Genomic DNA, 18,991 nt, shown 5'->3' on the forward strand with positions numbered 1-18,991 from the left:
CAATTGTTTATATTCATGAGACGAATCGACCTGATTCATATATAAAATAAAAAGTAATACTTTTGACATAAAAATAATAATTTTCATAAGTTTGGTCAGATATGAAATCCGTGATATGGTTTTAGAAAAGTTTTTATGAAGTAAATTCATTACTTCTTTAATTTTAATCATTTATGTGTTTTTTGAAAATTTTAAAAACAATAACATACAAAGTATGGTAGAATTATATTTGTGAACGATAAAATAAATTTAAAATACTTTCTATATAGAAATATGACAATGAGAGCCGGTCTGCTTAGTTATCCATTTATAAATTATTTTTATTAATATAAAAAGCAAATATGAATTCGATATACCCGACCCGTTTAAGAGCATATCAGCATGTCCGAACGAACCAACGTTTTTGCGGAACTTCTCTCCATTTGTCCCACGTTCACAAGAATCACAACAGGGAATTTTTTTTTTTATTTGTCTGATTTTGGGAATCCATGTTCGTCGGACACATATTTAAAACCATCAAGAAAAGTCCAATACTCAACCGTAAAGCCAAATCGAAGTCGATTCATTCTAAACAAGAAATATATCCAATTTATTTTTCAGACAACCACCGGCGCCTTCTAAATTTGATTGAACCTCACTGTTTCGATCCGTCTGTATTTTTTTCCCAAATTTATCGATTTCGCTTGTATCATAATCCATGGATTCTGATTTCTGGACCACTCGCTTGCCCGCTGCGAAAAGGCAGTTCAATCTGCAGCATAACCGCCATCTCTCGCATACCCATGGCTTCTCTCAATTTGGTTCGTTTCATTGTATATAATTTATTGTGTATGTGCTTCTCTCGATTGATCTGCAAGTTTTCTTTTATTTTTTCTGGGTTTTGTAGATCGATTTGGCAGGGATGGTTTCGAGCTGGAAGAAGACATCCGATCCGATTTCCCATGCCCCTATTGTTTCGAGGAGTTTGATATAGCGTCCCTTTGCCAACATCTTGAAGATGAACATCCTTGTGAATCCAAACCCGCGGTGAGTTTCTCTTTGCATCTGCATACGTGTATGTATTTCAATGTATGCTTTCGATTGCTTTGTGTTGCATAAAGTGTGTTATATTTGGTTCTGATCCCGTTTTTTAATGTTTTTCTGTTTATAACTGGTTCTAGAATTGCTTAATCTGGTGGAAAGTTTGAATTTTTTTTTAATTATTTTCGGCAAATAGTTAATTCGATTTTCTGTAAAATTATATTTTCTTTGTCCACATTATCATTTCTGATTTAGGGATTGTTTGGTGAATGAATTGAAAAGGACGTGTGTTAGTTTTGTGGGGGTGGTGAGAGGCACCATCTTTAAACTTCTTTTTTGCAATTTTTGAGATTTTTCTTAAGTTTTACTTCTAGTTTTTATCTTTGAAGTATTCTTTTTTGCTCCATTTGAATGATATTAGAATTCAAGATTTTTAGTGTATTCTTCTTGACATGGATTGTACAACTAAATTTGATAATTTAGACCAGTTAATTATTGAGCCTGTGTTCACTAGAACGAACTTGGAATTATGCAACTGACGCAGTGGCAGACCCCATTTGGTTCGAGGGTGATCTGTTCGAGGACGGCATAATACATTTCGGAAGATGAAACTTTTTCATGCTCTGACCAATATTTGTTTGTTTATTGATATTGTAAGGTTTGTTATTGTATTTTGATCGTCGTGCGCCTTAGGTTAGATGTCATAGTTCTGCAATCCTATATTGCTGTAGTTGGATTGACTTGGTGGTGCAAAATCATCCCAATTTCCACATTTGATCATGCTCTTCTGTTCCATGAGAAAATTGAAACTTCTGTGTGCTTGAGTTGCCACCAACTCTGTTTAATGCCAATTCACTTAATAAAAATCCAGCTACATGTGCTTTTATAATTGGTTTTGTAAATATTATGAGTGACTTAACCTTGATTAATTATTCCTTTCATGCAGATCTGCCCTGTTTGTTCGGCTAAAGTCACCCGAGACGTGTTAAGTCACATAACTCTACAACATGGACACCTATTCAAGATATCCTTTGTGTGAAAAGAAGATTCCAGTATATTATTGCATGATTTTATTTTATCAACTCCAATTCAAACCATGTCAACGATTTCTTTAACTAACAGTCACTTTCAGAGACGGCGCAGATTGCGTAGAGTTCCCATTCCAAACAGTCAAGCGCTGTCTCTGCTGGGTAAGGATCTTCGTGAAGCCCATCTTCAGGCACTTCTTGGAAGCAGCACATACCGATCCAACAATGCAGCTTCATCCAATGCTACTGCTGTTGCTGATCCTTTCCTGTCATCTCTTGTTTTGAACTTTACGGGTTCTGAAAGTGAGGAGATTTCAAAATCTGTGATGTCGAGTATTGAGGAAATCTCCTCAAAAAATGATGCATCGCTACCTATGTGGAAGTCGAGGTAAAGAGCCAATTTTTTCCCTTTGTGAAATTAAACATTTTAACTCTTTTAGTTTTCTTTGTGATGAGTCAACTGTCCTTGTTGAGTTGAAAAATGAATATGGGAGGTAAAATGAGAAACTACAAAGAATTACAATTAGGGAGTCAAAAACTCTGCTATTTGCACTAAAGAAAAGATATGTATATACAGAGGGTAATGTAGGAGACCGACTGTCCTGTGGATCGTCTCTGTCTCCGCAGTTGCTTGTCTAGACTCAACCAAAATTTTGCATTTCCTGAGAACTGATTGTAGCATAGTGATCGGGAATTGGTTCTTGGATCTGCAGAAATTATACATGCTTTCAAACATTGAATCTCGTTTGAGGGTGTAAACATGTAAAGGAACATTGTAAAGGAACATGGTAATAATCATGTCAAATGGTTACGAAGACATGACAGAAGTTACCCTGTTCAAAGATGAAATATATGGACTATAAGTTCTCTTGAGGGAATTGGGAACACTGGGAAAGGGGCTACCCGGCATATTCTGATGGGACAACACCTTGAAAAATGACTTCATGAGATTACAAAGTCCTTTCATTTGATGAAAGATATTTGCTCTATCCGATACCGATGTTAACATTTAACGAAGTTATTTACAACTTCTATCCTAACCCTTTTCCTTGCTTGCAGCAGTTTGGATTCATCATTGAGTCGCGAAGAACGTGAAGAAAGAACGAGACAGGCAGCAGGGAGAGCCGTCTTTCTCCAAGATTTACTTGTCTCAGCTCTGTCTTCTGATTAGCAAAAAGGGCAAAGTCTCACTCGAAACTATGTTTAGTTCTGGTTGGGGAACTAAGCCGGTTCCCTTGCCTCAATATTGGATTTGTTTGATAGTTATTGTATAAGATTCTAATAACGAATAGTATAGTATTTAATCAGGTTGCTTTAACATTGTAATCTTTGTACATTGCCTCAGCAAACTTGAATTTACTTCTAAATTTTATACAGTAATTTTTTATGAACAGCAGATGCTATTTACCTTTCCCGGTCCCCACCCTATCTGTCTGTCTGATTCGGTTCAATTATTGAGAACGGATACAATCCAAGAACAGTACTGGGAAATATTTTCATTTCAATCATAAACATCGGAAGTGGCGTTGAGAAACAGGTCCAATAATAGAAATTGAATTCAACTTTAGAAAGCTACAGAGGAAAGCTTTTATTTAGATTCCTTATTTTTTAAAAAGAAAAGAAAGAAAAAAAAGGATTTCTAGACATATGAAAACTGTTAGTGTGGTGTATTCAACGATGAAATTTAATGACTTTCACTGACTTTTTTTAAATTATAGATTTTCGTGGATTTAGTAGATTTTTATCGACTTTTATAGTATCTCACAGACTTGTAAACAGAATTTCATGAACTTTTGCAGACTTTTTGCAAGATTTTTGTAGACATTTGCAATTTTTTTTTATTAATGATACATATTTTGTACTTTTATAAATAAATATTTTTTTTAAATTTCTTTTTGAGCTAGTAATTATTTGACATAAATAACATCTTCATTTTGAAATAAAATTTATAATGTAAATAAATTTAATTATTTAAAAAATAAATATGTTTAATATATGAAAAAATTCACAATTAAATTCAACAAAATCAAAATTTCAATCCTGTGTCTATTTAATATGCATAAATAATTAATTAATAAAATTTTAATTTATAAGCATAAATTAATATATATACACACACACACACATATATATATATATATATAACTAATCAAAACATTATGAAATTTGATAAATTTTAAGCAGTCTTTATGAAAAAATCTAATGTTCGTTATTATCAATATGATCAATGTCACTCCACATTCGATTTGCTATAGCATCCCTCCATGCATTTGCATTTGCTCATTGTTGTTCTTGAGTGTCAAATATTTTATCAAAGTTGTTATCTTCGTAAACTTGTTCTGATGAAAGTTGCGGAATTTCATTCTGTGGTTCAACTAGAAATTCATCATATCGACTCTTCTTTCGAAGAAAATTATGCAATCTGGCACAAGCCAATACAAGCTCCGCATGTGCTGTATATGGAAATGGATGAGCAGTTTTGAACCGCAATTTAAATATACCAAATATCCTCTCAATTACGTTTGTCAGACAAGAATGACGAAGATTGAACAACTCTTTTGCCTCTTCAGGGTGACGATCTTGGCCAGTGAATTCTTGGAGATGATAACGAACAATATGTTTGAATCATGGACATATCCCTATCATGTGCTCTTGGAAAATTATGTAATACGTCTTCAACGTTTCTCCTCTCCAACCAGTCAGTTGTGCAACAAACTATCTTCATTACAAATTTCTAATTGATATAAATTTAAAATAGTTTATAACATCCATTCCAAATAATTTTAATTTAATATAATCTGTAATTTTTACACAAAATATCAAGATTTAATACTAATTAATAAGCACATAAAGTGTGCAGATTACTAATAGTTATAACATATGTCCGTGTTGATGATTTAAGAGTTTTTTTTTCAAAAAAATTATTTAGGTGTTAGCATCCATACATAACAATTGATCTCTGAAGCATACCAATTACTTTTCCTCGAATATCCCTCCACTACACTACTCGTATTCTTATGGCAAAAAATCATAAAATAAAAGTTTAAATACAAAATTAGACGAGCAAAAAATAACTCAAACATAAATATTATAATTTATGTAAAAATTATTATCCAAATTTAAGTAATCGATTTTTTAATTGTTGAATCATTGGTTTGAAAAAATACAGAAATCGAAACAGATTATTTTTTTAAGAAACTGAAAGTCTGATGTACAGACTTCTCCATATCACATTATACGCAAAAATTTAGAACACGCACATAAACAGACAGAAACAAACAACGAACGGAAAACAGAAAAAGATACATAGAAATCATGGTTTTGATTTTGATATACCTCCTAGCCCTAATGATTTATCGGTGAAAGAGGAGGATTCTGTAAAAATTTCGGAATTTTCGGAGACAGTTCGCTTTTCCCCTCCTCAATCTCCCTTATTTCTATTTATTTTGCAGCTTCTTCCCAATCTCTTATTTTTCTCTCAGTCTTACAAAATTTCGCACTTTGATCTGATAAAATACATCTCAAGTGGTCTATTCATATTAAAAAATGAAGTGAATGAGTCATTATACATGGCCATAATTGTTATTAAAATTAATTGATAATAAATACTTTTCAATAATTAATGTAATATATATTTGTATGCATGTGATATAGCATATATTTATTTATTATTAGATTATTTATACTAATTTTTTAGAATCATTTTTCTCCTTAAATATATTATATACTTTTAACCAATATTTAAAAATCTAATTTTAATTTATTNTTATGTTGAAGATAATAAATTTTATTTAATTAATGTGTTTTTACTATTTTTATTTAAAATGTGAACTAAATATCTCAAAATTTTGGCGATCAAAATATTTTCAAGTGTCAACCACGACATAAATGAGGCCAACAAAATAAAACAATCGACTCGGAGAATTGCACCGCCTGATAATGCCCGGCCTAACAATGCCAACTGGGCGGCTGGTGGCGGTCGGCAGCAGTACAGCATTGTTACATCAGCATCATAATGGCGAGAAAACATTGGGTATTATATTAAAATAACATGCTTTTTTTTAATATGACAATCTCATGTATTTTTATTCATTAAATAAATTAATAATAAATAATAATTTTTCATAAATGACTCGAATAATAGATCAATTTCATAAAATTGATTTGTGATATCGTCTCACAATTTTTTTTAAAAAATTAAAAAACTACACAATAAAGGACGTACGGTGCTTAAATTTATCTTAAATATTTTTATAATATAATAAAATTTATAAGATAAGTTCTTACATATTATTTTAAGATTAATCTCTTAAAAATAATTTAATATAAAGTGAATTATTAGAGAGACAAATCAAGTTGGTGCGTCACACAAAAACATCAAGAAACATAAGATCAGAGGATAATTTAGACGAGAAGGTTTCGTGTTTTATAAATATAAATTTTTTAAACGAGTTGATTTGATTAATATTTATAATAAAAATTAATATTTTTATTATAAAAATTAATATTGTTATTCAAATCAATGCGTATTATTTAATATAATTTTGAGTCCTCTTTCCTGTCGCTAGCTTTCAGTTCATTCCATATAACCAACGGCAAAGCCCAGTTTTGTATACGCAGCAGCTTCGCTTTAAAGAATACCCTAAAAATTAATATTTTCCCCTTTCTTCACACTCGGTCTTCATATAAATGAGCATTTTGGATTATAAATTGTTGAATCTCATACTGTTTTGAGGAGGAAGAATCGAAGATGTTGGAGCTTTTCCTGTTGGGGTGCACGGGATTGGTGGTATTCCTTCACGGAGCCAATTTCTTCTTCCATACTCTTATTTCTCATATGAACATCCGTGCGATCAGGCATGATCTCGATTCCTTACTTCGATTTTATGATTACAATAATTTCATCTCCATTTTACTTTGATCGCCTTGTGCTTTAATTGGTACTTCTTCCACATTGATCTTCTTCTCTAGCTCAAACCAAATTTTCTGTGGCGGTCGATTAGTAAATTTTTGGTTGAATCTATGTCCTTTTAAAATAAATTAAATGTAAGATTTGAAATCCTGTTTTTGGATCACGAAAAACTGTGGGGTATATTGTTTATTTGGTGGGTAAATTGCATATATATTTTTTCATAAACCATATAAAATTTAGCTTAATTGGTTCAGTAGGCCTTTAGTTCTGATTTTTAGTAAGAAAGCAATCTCTAATTTTGAATATAAATCATGGTGGAGGAGCCAAGATTGTGTGATTTAATGTTCGCATTTTACCGTTTTACGCCATCTGTTGCAGGGAAAAGGCCAAGTTAAAATTTACTACATTCGTCGTTTTGGAATTATTTTTTTATTTATATGTCAGTAGCCGTATGTTGTTCCTGGTCCACTCGCTTACTTTGTTATCAAACTTTTTTACATCATCAAATGCTTTGATTTTCTAAAAATAATAAGTTACGTATAAATTTTGATAATTTCTAATAAGAAATAGAAGAATCTTCGTCTTTCAGCTCGAACCAGTCACTATTTAAATTGTTTGGACAAAGTCACAGAGCGATGCTGCAATAACAAGTAATTAATTGAAACTGAAACTCAAATAATCCCAATCATTTGTCACGATCAAGCGATTTAAGCGTTTTTCTTTTCCATGGTTGCATTTGTTTAATGGTTTGTGACACATTTTTTTTGTTACATTTCGAACGGCAACAGAATAAAATAAAATCAATTAAATGTATCTATGTATTACATAGATTTTTAAATAATTTTGACCCGGTTCTTGGATATTCTCCTGAGCAACGTCAATGGAATCGCTAGATTTGTTTAACTGTGGAATGCATCTTTTTTATACCGTCGAGTTTGTACGAAATAGCAGTAAATAAGATCTAAATGATGCTTGTTAGACGAAAGCTTCTCTTATACATATTCCATGTTGGCTCGATGATAATATATTACGTACATATTGGCTTTGTGATAAAATACTGGGTGGCTAATAAATCTGAAGGATTCTTTTGCCTAAGAAGCTAGTCTTTTCAATTCGATTTCTCCTGCTGAACTTATTATCTAACATTGGGGCGTTCACGGAGAGTCGACACAATGGAAGGGATGACCTATAAATGGCCACCATCGAGTCAATATCGTTAATATGACCCTTATCCACGTTACATCTGATTTGAAGTACTGTTACTCGAAGCTTTATCACTATGATTGGCGAAAAGGTCATAAAAAAATACCCCATACCTAACATGCTAGGTTGCACCAAAATAGAAAAGGTCTAAAGGGTCTCCTCGTGAAAACAACAATGGCACAATGAGGTCAATGGATCTTCCCCATTAAGAATAGTCAAATATAATTGTTTTGAAATCGAGTTTAGCTATGAAAAATTAATTGTTTCTTTATCGAGCTTATTGATAAGGCATAACTTGTTGATTTGTTTGTTGGTGTTTTGGTGTTTTGCAACAGTTTCTTGGGTTTTGCTGCATGGTAGATTGTCGCAGGATGATAATTGATTTCTTGAAGTATCCAATCCAGGGGAAACAGGAGAAGCTTGCTAACGGAATGGGAGGGTATTTGTTTGCATTTCTACGTTTATTTTAGTTATTTCCACTAGTATTATCTATGTTACTAGGTAAATTGTGAGTTGTCTATACACTATATAAATGTATAGTATTATAATTATTCAAGAACGATTCTAAAGTGATCCCAGGTGAAAACTGCAGCTAGTTTTTACTTAGGTACTACTACATCTCATGTAAAACCTGTTGTTACTTATTTTTTATGAATCAATTTGAAGAATTTAAGTAGTGTTTTCAACCTCTAAAAAAGAATCAGAGGTTGAAAGCACTCAAATCTTTTAAGATTTATGGATGTCCATGCTATTTAATTAGATGGTTTATCACTTGCACGTAACCAATATCAAGGTTTTTTTGCCATGCATACTTAATGTATGTTTGTTAACTCGTTCTGGTGTATGCTTGAGCATAGTTGATAAGAATATTAATTCAAAAGGTCTTAGCGCAACGAATAAATCATCATAAATACGATGAGTAAAGATAGATCGATGTGTCTGAAGGCCCATTCTCTCTTAATTATTCTATCGTGATTTGTACTTGAAGCAGTTCAGTACCGCCAAAGAAATCCATCACCGCAGCTAGGAGGCCAAATAGTTTACAAAACTGGTCGCTTTTTGATCACTATCACGACAATTCAGTATTGCGTTCCTGGTCCACTAGCACCTACAAATTTCTTTTTGTTCCCAAAAGGATTCTTCAAAACACACTTTTTTTTTTCGAAACTGCTTCTCTTGTTCACTTCGATAAGATTACCTTGACAGCCTAGGACTCTGTTGCTCTAACTTCATCAAAGATATTCGCAAAAATGGTTTCACTCTAGCGTTTAAGATGTGAGTCCAGTATCTTAAGTTTCAGGGCAAGCTCAACCAATCCAAGACCGGAAACATCAATGTTCCAATTTTTATCCACCTCCACCAAAAACCTTTGCGATTCTCCCACTTATTTCGGAATATGAAAGGAGGTACCTTTTGATCAACCCCAAAATATTGCTACAAAGGGATATCTCTCCAATTCCAATTCATTTCATTATCACCTAGCTAACGAGAATAGCTTTCTTGAAAGTTGTCGGAATCGCTCCTTATCACTCCCATATAATTAGTTCGTAGGAGTGTAACCAAGATGAGGTGTACCCGTGCAGGTTATGCAAACACACGAGTTTTCCAAGAAACACCCAAGAGCACGTTAGAATCATAGAGATGCTCAAGCTTACACACATTACCAACCTAAAATCATACAAGTTAAACTTTCACATCTCACTGTCACATTTCATATATACCTAAAGATTCACTTCCAGAAAGGACCATGTAACAACATTATAACAAGTTCTTCATGATGTATTTAATTAATTCATAAACATTACTGTACCCAACTGACATTTATACCGTGAGCAGAAAAAAACTAGATGTCTTTTGTGTTGGAAATCCAACCAGGACGTTGTGTATACGCAAATGTAAAGTAGACCAAACTTCACCGGAAATTGATTGCTTTTTGCTGCCATTTCTCCGACAACTCGAAGACTATTTCCCGTCGAACGCCACAAGATTTAGATCTTGGTTATGGCAAATACTCCAAAGTTTCTCACAACAATATCTGTACAAATTCAAATTTTATTCAATAATGCATATTAACAAACATTTCTGTTCACAAACGAGTATTGAATGAACTAGTGATATTTTTCAATCAAACATTATGTATGCGCATCGGTTTAATTGCTAATTGTTTTGCGAAGACAGATTTAGAAGATCTTATGTTTCATATAAGTTCTTGTTCGAAAAATTGAAGCCCAGGTACGCTGCTCAATTCAATCTAACATATTTGTGCTGGAAAAATTAGAAGGATTGGACGTAACAAACAATAGGCTATATTGCAAAAATTAAATGAATGACAGTAATAAAATGAAGTAGATTGAGTCCTGGGAGGATCATTTTTTTCCTCATTGTAATGCTCGTACTTTTACTGATGGTGTTGTCTGGACAGTCCGACAGTTATTGCATGGCTTGACAAATGACTGTAATAGTTTCTGGCTAAAACTTTTTCTCGCAGTGCATGTTTTGTTTTTCTTTTCTGATCGTCTCCGATTGCCCTGAATTGGTGATAAGAAATCTTCTAATTCCATTTGCTTTAGAACTCGAGGTTGATCTGAAAGAATTGCAGTTGCCTCATGTGATAAATGCTGACCATTGGGAAACAGGGATCCCTCATATTTCTCGTTCGGGTATTGAGCCATAGATTTAAATTCAAACTCAGGGTCTTGTTTCTTCACTTTGGAACCTTCTTTTACAGGGTTCGAAGGGTGGTCTTGAATGCATACGAGCCCCGAGAAGGACAGAGACTCACTGGAGGCGACTTCGGCAGCCACGTCTGGTGACATTTTCTTTGGCATGTTGGTACAGACTTGTAGCAAGTACGCATAAAGCCTTGCCGAATTTCCAAGAATTTATATGCGAACCGTGGAGATGCTGATTGGGTGAAATGCGTATCTTTTATATGGATTGTTGTGCATTTGTACTCATTCTAAAGTCTCAACCGGCCATTGTGACATTGACATGCCTATCTCACTATTTCTTTTATGGATCTACTTTGCAAGAAGTTCGAATCATTCTCTTGAAACTCATCTCTTCGTTATAAATGATCCGCTTATAGGGATTTGGCCGATGCGTTCAAGGTTAAACTTGTCGGATACTCCAAGACAAGGACATCAAGTATTGGTACACCCATTTGAACTTGTTTGACCATGTCATTTTCACTTTACACACACACACACATGCCGAGTCTATCATGATGAATATTTCAATGTAATTTGTGTGTTGGTTTTGTGCGACAACATTTGCTTCGGTAGGACCGACCCGGAGTCGGCGGTCTTGCATGGACGGGCAGGGTGGATTGTGGAACAAAATCTCCTTCTTCTTTTAAAAAATATAGTTACTTTTTCAATTTTTTTTAAAGATTTCAAATGTTTTGTATAGTTTAATAAAATAAATTTAAAGTTTATCTCATCCGTCCATCTCCTAGTTTTGTTACGTACTTGTGGGTGGCAAAGTATGTACATTGTATGTGGATAACGAACTCGAGTATTCTATGAATATTGATCGTACATTTGTAAATCAATGTAGACACATAGTTTTTTCCACAAATTATTAAATAAAAAATATTATTCCACATTTATCTATCATTCCAAACAACATTATTTAATTTCTCAAATGTTTTTCTTCATTTGATATATTTTTCATTTTTTATTTTATTTCTCGCTTATTTTTTCGATTAAATTCCGCAGTCCCATCTTATTTTCATGTTTCTTTTTCATTATCGGATTTGATGTTGATTCATCTCTTTGATGTTTTTCTTTTTCTTTTTTACTTATGAGTCGTTCATATTTCGGGTTTTACTCCATTTTATTTCCTCTTGTTTTTTTAAGTCTTACTTGATTTTCTCCACATCATTCACCACCATTGACAACACATCATTGTTCTTAGTAATTAACTTGTCTAATCTGAAATGAATACTCGATTAGATTAATATATATATATATATAATTTTTTTTCTTACTGTGATGTTAATTCTAATATGTTTTTTGAATGATATTAGTCGGATAAAACTAAGAAAGGTATTGGTATAGATTTAATGATATTTTTGTTGGATAATGATCTCACGATAATTTTTTTTCTAATATTTTGTTATTTTTTATAATGTTTAATTTGCTAATTTTTATAAATTTTTTCCTTGTTATTCTCAACAACTTAGTAAATATATATAGTTTATTCGAAATAATTCAAATTTGAGAAATATAATTATATGTGGTAATAGAATATTTGAGTAAAGTATACAATTCAATCATTTGACAGGTATGTGTATGTCATGGTTTGCCAAAACGGTCCGGCCGTTCTGGAACCGGAACGCTACCTACCTTGACGGAGTTCCGGTGTTTGGAGGTATATGATGTGGGTCGGCGTTCCATGCATGAAGAATGACGATTTAACGGGAAAACGAAACGGGCCACGCTTGGAACGGAACGGAACGAATTGTTGTTTGGAGAATAGCAATTTTAAAAATAAAAAAGAAGAGGATTTGTCTTGTGCTCCATTAATTGCTTCATATAGCATTATTGGTTAGTCCAGCTTTCTACAGCTTCGTCTAAGTCCCTTCTCTTTGTTCATCTCTCTCGGCTTTCTCGACCCTTCGTTCAATCTCCACAGTGCGCAGCTGGTAAGGGGTCAGCCAGCATCTCCTCTCCTCTCCTCACCTAAGTCTTAACCCATGACCTGTGTTGAACCTTCAAGAAAAGAAAAGAAGCTTGAAGTGGTTGTTCTCTCCATCTGCGTGAGTTTTATTGCTACTATTCTTTCGATTTATATCAATTCTTCGTTGATTAATTGCTATATGCATTCGATTAATTTCTATATGTTATATCCGAAGCCTAAGAAAATTTTAAATAGATGAATATTGTGAATTTGGGAATTTTTGTTGAATATCACTTATATGCATTCGACCCAAAATTTTGAGAAAGCTGAAATTATGTGGTGATCAAAATTATATGATATGGAATTTTTGTGCTAAGTTTTGAAGTAATTTTATTTCTTTCTCCTTTGTATTTACAATTTCAAACGTCAAAATTGAGAAATAGTTTGGGTTGTTGGTTCTTTTGAATTTTTTTATTTTATATAACTCAATATATTTATTTTAAATAATTGCCTAAAATTTTATAGGACTGCTAGAGATTATAAATTGAATATTTGCTCTAATTCATTCAAAGGTACGATATTTTCCTTATAATTTACTTTTAATTTGCAAAAAATTTCTTTTTCAAATGATCTAAATATAAAGTGTGAATCAGTAAATCTTTTGAACAATGGCTCCAAAACTCGATATTGGTTGGGCGTTTGGTAAATCCATCGGAGGTGATAGAAAGACAATACAATGCATATTTTGTGAGAAAGTTATAACTAGTGGAATTACAAGATTAAAACAACATATTGCTCATGTTGCTGGAAATGTTGAGTCATGCACTAAAGCTCCAAAGGAGATATTATTGATGTTACGGAAACATCTTCAAGATACTAAGTATGACAGAAATTTAATCAAAAAGAAAAAAAAATTGCATTAAATGCAATTCAACAGAGCATACATGGACTTGATAGTGGCAGAGACAGTGGAGATGATAAATTTGATGATAACAATGAAGAAATTTTACCAGATATGGAATATAGGGCATTGCGAAAAGCAATGAAAGAAAGTCGTAGAACAAGAGCATTTGAGGAAGAGATGTATAACCGATATGGTTCAGGTAAATAAATATGTTATTTTTGTAGTCTCAAATTAGTTTATTATTTTAAAAAATTCTTTTTTATTGTAGTACAATTAAAATTTTGATTAGTTTGTATCCTTTAATTTCAGGAAATGTTGGTGGTAGTTCATCATCACTTGGTGTAAATCCCAATTTAAGAAAAGAAATGCCTCGTAGCTTTAGCGTAAGAGAGGGAGCTCAACTACCATCGAAAGGGATTGATTCTTACTTGTTTCCCATAAAAACGAAAGAGTATAAAAAATTGGTTTGCTCCTGAAAAAGTCAAAGATGTTGGGAAGGCTATTTCAAAATGGTTTATATACAATACAATTACATTTCATGCAGCAGATAGTGGTCCATACTACCAAGCAATGATTAATACCATCGCCGATGTTGGACCTGGAGTACAAGGTCCTTCTGGACGTCAAATAGGTGGTGTTTTCTTGGAAGAGTAGGTGGAAGATATTACTGCATATTTAAATACATTAAAATCGAAATGGCCAAAATATGGATGTACAATAATGTGTGATGGTTGGAGCACACGCAATAAGCATCCTATCATTAATTTTATGATATATTGTGATCGCAACATGATATTTCATAGTTCAGTGGATTGCACAAACCAAAGAAAGACAGCCGATTTTATATTATCTCTTTTGAATAAAGTCATTGACAAGATTGGAGAGGAAAACATTGATCATGTGGTTACAGATAGTGAAAGTGCAAATAAGGCTGCTGGACAGAAATTGATGATTGAAAGACCTCACATGTTTTGGTCACCTTGTGCTGCACACTGCATTGATCTTATGCTTGAAGATATTGGTAAGATGGCAAAGGTAAAGAAGTGCATTGATAAAGCAAAGCAAATAACAAGTTTTATATACAATAGTGACGAAGTTGTGAACTTAATGAAAATCTATACAAATGACCGTGAATTGTTGAGACCTGGAATCACTCGCTTTGCTACAGAATTTATCTCTTTAGAAAGTCTCGTCCGATATTCTGAAGATTTGAAGAGATTGTGCACTTCTATTGAGTGGCAAGAGTACAACAATACAAGCAAGAGACGAAAGGATGCCGAAAAAATTACAGCGATAATTTTGGATGCAAAATTTTGGAAGTCGGCTCGTGGCATATGCGCAGCAATTGAACCTCTCGTAAAAGTTTTGAAGTTGGTTGACCAAGACAATAAGCCAACTCTGTCAATTATATATGAAGCAATGGATAGAGCTAAATTATGTATACAACAAAGTGTAAAAGACTGGAAACTGTATTGGGATGTGATTGATGAGCGTTGGTATAATCAATTACACCAACATCTACATGCTGCAGGTAAAATGAGATTATATTTACATAAAATAAATTCATTGTTGTGGTTATTGTCATATATTTTAAAATTTTTGTGTGTTTTAGCATATTTTCTCAATCCAATGCTCCAATATTCTGGAACTTGTGTTTATACGGATGAAGTAAGACGAGGATTGAAGACAGTAATCAAGAGACTAGAACCTGATTTAAATTCACAAGCTTCAATGATTAATGAGGTATGATATTTATAAATTTTACATAACATATTTTATATCCAATATACTATAGTTTTATCAAACATATATGTTTTGCAGATTAAATTGTTCACGGAACAAATTGGAGAGTTTGGATCCCCACTTGCAAAAATGGCAGTTAAAAAAAGTCTTCAAGGTTTGAACTTCTTTATGTTTATCATAAATATTAAAGTCCTTAGCCAGACATGTTCATCTTCTGGTTGTGAAAGAAATTGGAGTACATGGTCACTAAGCTTCGCAACCGTTTGACAATGGAAAATTTGCATAAATTGGTATATGTCCATTACAATATGCGATTAAGAGTACGAAATTTGATGCATAAAAGTGGAGATGATGATTACTATAGTCCTGTAGATCTTGATCACATATTCACAGATGATGATATTTTAAATGAATGGACAAGAGATAATGAACCCTCTGTTTTGCGAGACGATGACTTAGAATGGTTAGATCAAGGCCATGAAATTTCAAATGCCCAAGAGCGCAACAAGACACTTGCTGGTTAAAGTTACTCTAAGAACAAAAACAATGAGGGCAGCTCAAGATTATCAAAAAGCCAAGGAATCATAGTGAGTGAAAGTGATGAAACTGAAGATGACGACAAAAGTGACGACAGTAATGATAGTGGTGATGGGAACAATCGAGAAAGTGGCAAAAAACATCACGATGATGATCAAGAACGTCAAGATGATCAACATGATACTGGCATGTCATGGGCACGGGGGGAAAGAAAATTATTATTATGCCACACAGGACACTGATCATGGGTATCGCCCTGGAATAGAGGAACAACGTCGTTTTTTAGCAAGTTTGTCGAGTGCTGAAGATGATGAACATTTTAGTGGATCTTCACATTCATATATGGCTGTCGAAGAGCATATAAAAAATCTTGGCTTGGGGGACACCATCAATTTCAGTTTGAAGGGTATTCTAATAGTCGACGAAATAGATATCGTAACCCTCAATCACCCGCAGCAACTGATATTAGACATGATGACCATAGATACACATCTTCAAGTGAGGCTAGTAATTCTTTGGGATATCAAGAATTTGGAGGCTACCATCGTCGTGACGAAAACCTTATTAAATCCACATTCATTACACCATGTCCATTCCGTTATTCAATGAATATCCACGTGGTCAATTTAACACTTGTTTATATCAACAACCATATGGTGGAGATCAATTTTCTCAACTGAATCCCGATGAAGAGTACACTGATGATTTCGTTCCTCCACGCCATTACTCATGGTATTAGTCTATATTATATAAAATTTACAGGTACTTTTCTATGTAAATATTATTCTTCATCAGCTTATATTTAATTTATTATTGTTATTTTATTCTCGTATGATATGCATAATTTAATATTTTTAACATTAATTTCAGAGACATTGGAAAGCAAAGCACATCGATTGATGTAAGATGGTGAATCTCGAGTCTTCTTTCCGCTTCATTCATCATTGGAAGATTAATAAAGTAAAGACTACGAGTAAGCTATTTCTATTGAGAAATTTTCATTAGAAAGTGTGATAACAAATAAGTTGATTCTAAAATATTTGTATTATAATTGATGTTAAATAATCTTTAACACTATTTTATGTAAGATTTTAATTTCTTATTTACATCAAATAATCTATTTAAATGATATTCATTTTAATTTTCATATTTCTAAATATTTTCCAAAATCTTCAATTTTTATATATTTATAATATTTTAAAAATAAAATCCGTTCCGCGACCGTTCCGTGAAATGTCATCGGAACTGGAACGGTGGACTCCGCGCCGTTCCCCGCGACCGCGATTGCGAACCATGGTGTATGTAGATGAAATTGAATATCCGATTAAGATGATGATGAATATAAGAAATGAAGATGGAAACGGATGATATGAAATGCTAAGGGAGCTCATCATGATGGAAACCTGTATCTTGTCGCATCTCCGTATCTATTCTAGCCATAAAGATGCTAGATTTCAAGTGATTAATTTTCAATCCTGCCGTTTCCCCAAAATCAGAGAGACATCTCATAATCATGGAAATTCTCTGTGTAACCTCGAGAAAAGATAAGCAGATCATCCGCACCATGTGTGTGTGTGTGTTTTTTTTATTGTCTCGATCGATGTTGATGCTCAGATATCGGAGGAGAGGGAAGTAGTAGTGGCAAGTACGCGAGGCCTCTGTCGATGTCGGCGAGCCCCGGTACGCCGCCCACGACACCGGTGGCGAGAGGGACAATGTTTGGCGGAGCATGTTCCACCCAGGCAGCAACCTTGCCGCTAAAAATGTCGGTGTTGGTAACTTCGACAGGACGCAGCCCAATTCCCCCACCGTCTATGACCGGTAACTACTAACTATATTCAATCTTCTCCTCCACCACGTCCAATATTGAATATCTGTTAATTTAGTGGCGTAGATTTCAATAAAAGCATGTATTTTAATCAAATTCAAGAAACGATTTTTAGTCCTTGGCAGACGATGAATCTTCTATAACTGTTATTGGATTCAATTACTCTTACTTGATTTGATCACAGGCTTTACAGTTGGGATACAAGGAGACATCATCGTTAAAGTCACGTACTTGCTACAACGAAGAGTTGGCAATAAATATACGTACGAGGAACTTGTGTTTGAATTAAGACCGGTGATCTTAATTACTTCATCATCCTCTAGTCAACTTTATGGACGGTCTAGATTGGCTGCCATCTCTTGTATATATTTTTCGAGCATAACTATTGTCTATTTATTCTTATATTTTTGCCAAATCTTTCTATTATTAAGAACAGTTGGTATCATTTCGAATTATTTTTGAACACTGAAATTCGTTGGTTGAGTACTCAAAAAAAGTTTCTATATTGTTTTTGATTTTTGTGTCTTTTATCTCCCAATTGAGTTGACCAGATATATAATTATCATGAAAATAATACTTTTAACTTTACATTTTTTCACGAGTTGTGTTAGATTAAATTCTGTTTTAAAAAATTGATATGTGAGACGGTCTCATATATCAATTTTCGTGTCAAACAAAATATTTGTTCAGTTACAATTTTGCTTACAGCTTAAAAATGTTATATCTTTATATCAATCAAATTATTAATTATTTATTTTATATTAATATAAATAATTTAAATTAAAAGTATGATATTATTTTTATAATTTTCTTTTATCTTTTAATTAAATTACGATATTATTATTTATATTTTTTCTACGATTTAATTTAACAAATATAATTGAATAATACATTTTACGTCAATTATAGTTATCTACGATCAAAATAGATCAAAGTGGAGTACCGTTTGAACACTATACCTTGTATGTATTACTCAAATATGAACAGTGAATGCATCCAAATTTATATAAAAGTAAACCAACAACCTCAACTTTTTGTTTTTTTAAGCTACACTCGAGTAAAGTTATTAACAATAGTAATATATATTTCACAAAATTGAATGAACTCACATGCTTAAGTTGAAATTCAATTTGATTAGTAAACTTTTGATTCTAAATTAATCAAGAGTGCATTCGGAGAGTTTGATTTGAAAT

The 18,991-nt window shown here is 32.9% G+C and overlaps 2 protein-coding genes and 1 long non-coding RNA gene across 4 annotated transcripts; all 3 read left to right on the plus strand.

Moving 5' to 3' along the window:
• Window positions 1-351: 351 nt before the first annotated feature.
• LOC140980161 (protein DEHYDRATION-INDUCED 19-like) lies at window positions 352-3,424 on the plus strand. Of its 2 annotated transcripts, none has more exons than XM_073445860.1 (5): window positions 352-800; window positions 887-1,026; window positions 1,967-2,044; window positions 2,147-2,436; window positions 3,108-3,424. In XM_073445860.1, the coding sequence occupies exons 1-5, from the start codon at window positions 698-700 to the stop codon at window positions 3,217-3,219; spliced, it is 723 nt and encodes a 240-aa protein (XP_073301961.1). In that variant the 5' UTR covers window positions 352-697; the 3' UTR covers window positions 3,220-3,424. The 2 variants fall into 2 exon arrangements, with proteins under 2 accessions (XP_073301961.1, XP_073301962.1); XM_073445861.1 differs by having other exon boundaries at window positions 3,111-3,424.
• Window positions 3,425-6,594: 3,170 nt separating this feature from the next.
• On the plus strand, window positions 6,595-8,897 carry LOC140980400 (uncharacterized). The gene is made up of 2 exons (XR_012175941.1): window positions 6,595-6,905; window positions 8,499-8,897. It is a non-coding gene; the product is annotated as an uncharacterized lncRNA (long non-coding RNA).
• A 3,692-nt stretch (window positions 8,898-12,589) lies between these two features.
• Window positions 12,590-18,087, plus strand: LOC140980771 (uncharacterized). The gene is made up of 8 exons (XM_073446813.1): window positions 12,590-12,925; window positions 14,000-15,221; window positions 15,303-15,433; window positions 15,512-15,675; window positions 15,777-15,896; window positions 15,990-16,156; window positions 17,585-17,745; window positions 17,983-18,087. The coding sequence occupies exons 2-8, from the start codon at window positions 14,411-14,413 to the stop codon at window positions 18,085-18,087; spliced, it is 1,659 nt and encodes a 552-aa protein (XP_073302914.1). The 5' UTR covers window positions 12,590-12,925; window positions 14,000-14,410.
• The last annotated feature ends 904 nt before the right edge of the window (window positions 18,088-18,991 follow it).

The sequence above is a fragment of the Primulina huaijiensis genome, chromosome 7 (genome assembly GCF_012295235.1).
Source record: "Primulina huaijiensis isolate GDHJ02 chromosome 7, ASM1229523v2, whole genome shotgun sequence".
Taxonomy (NCBI): Eukaryota; Viridiplantae; Streptophyta; class Magnoliopsida; order Lamiales; family Gesneriaceae; genus Primulina; species Primulina huaijiensis.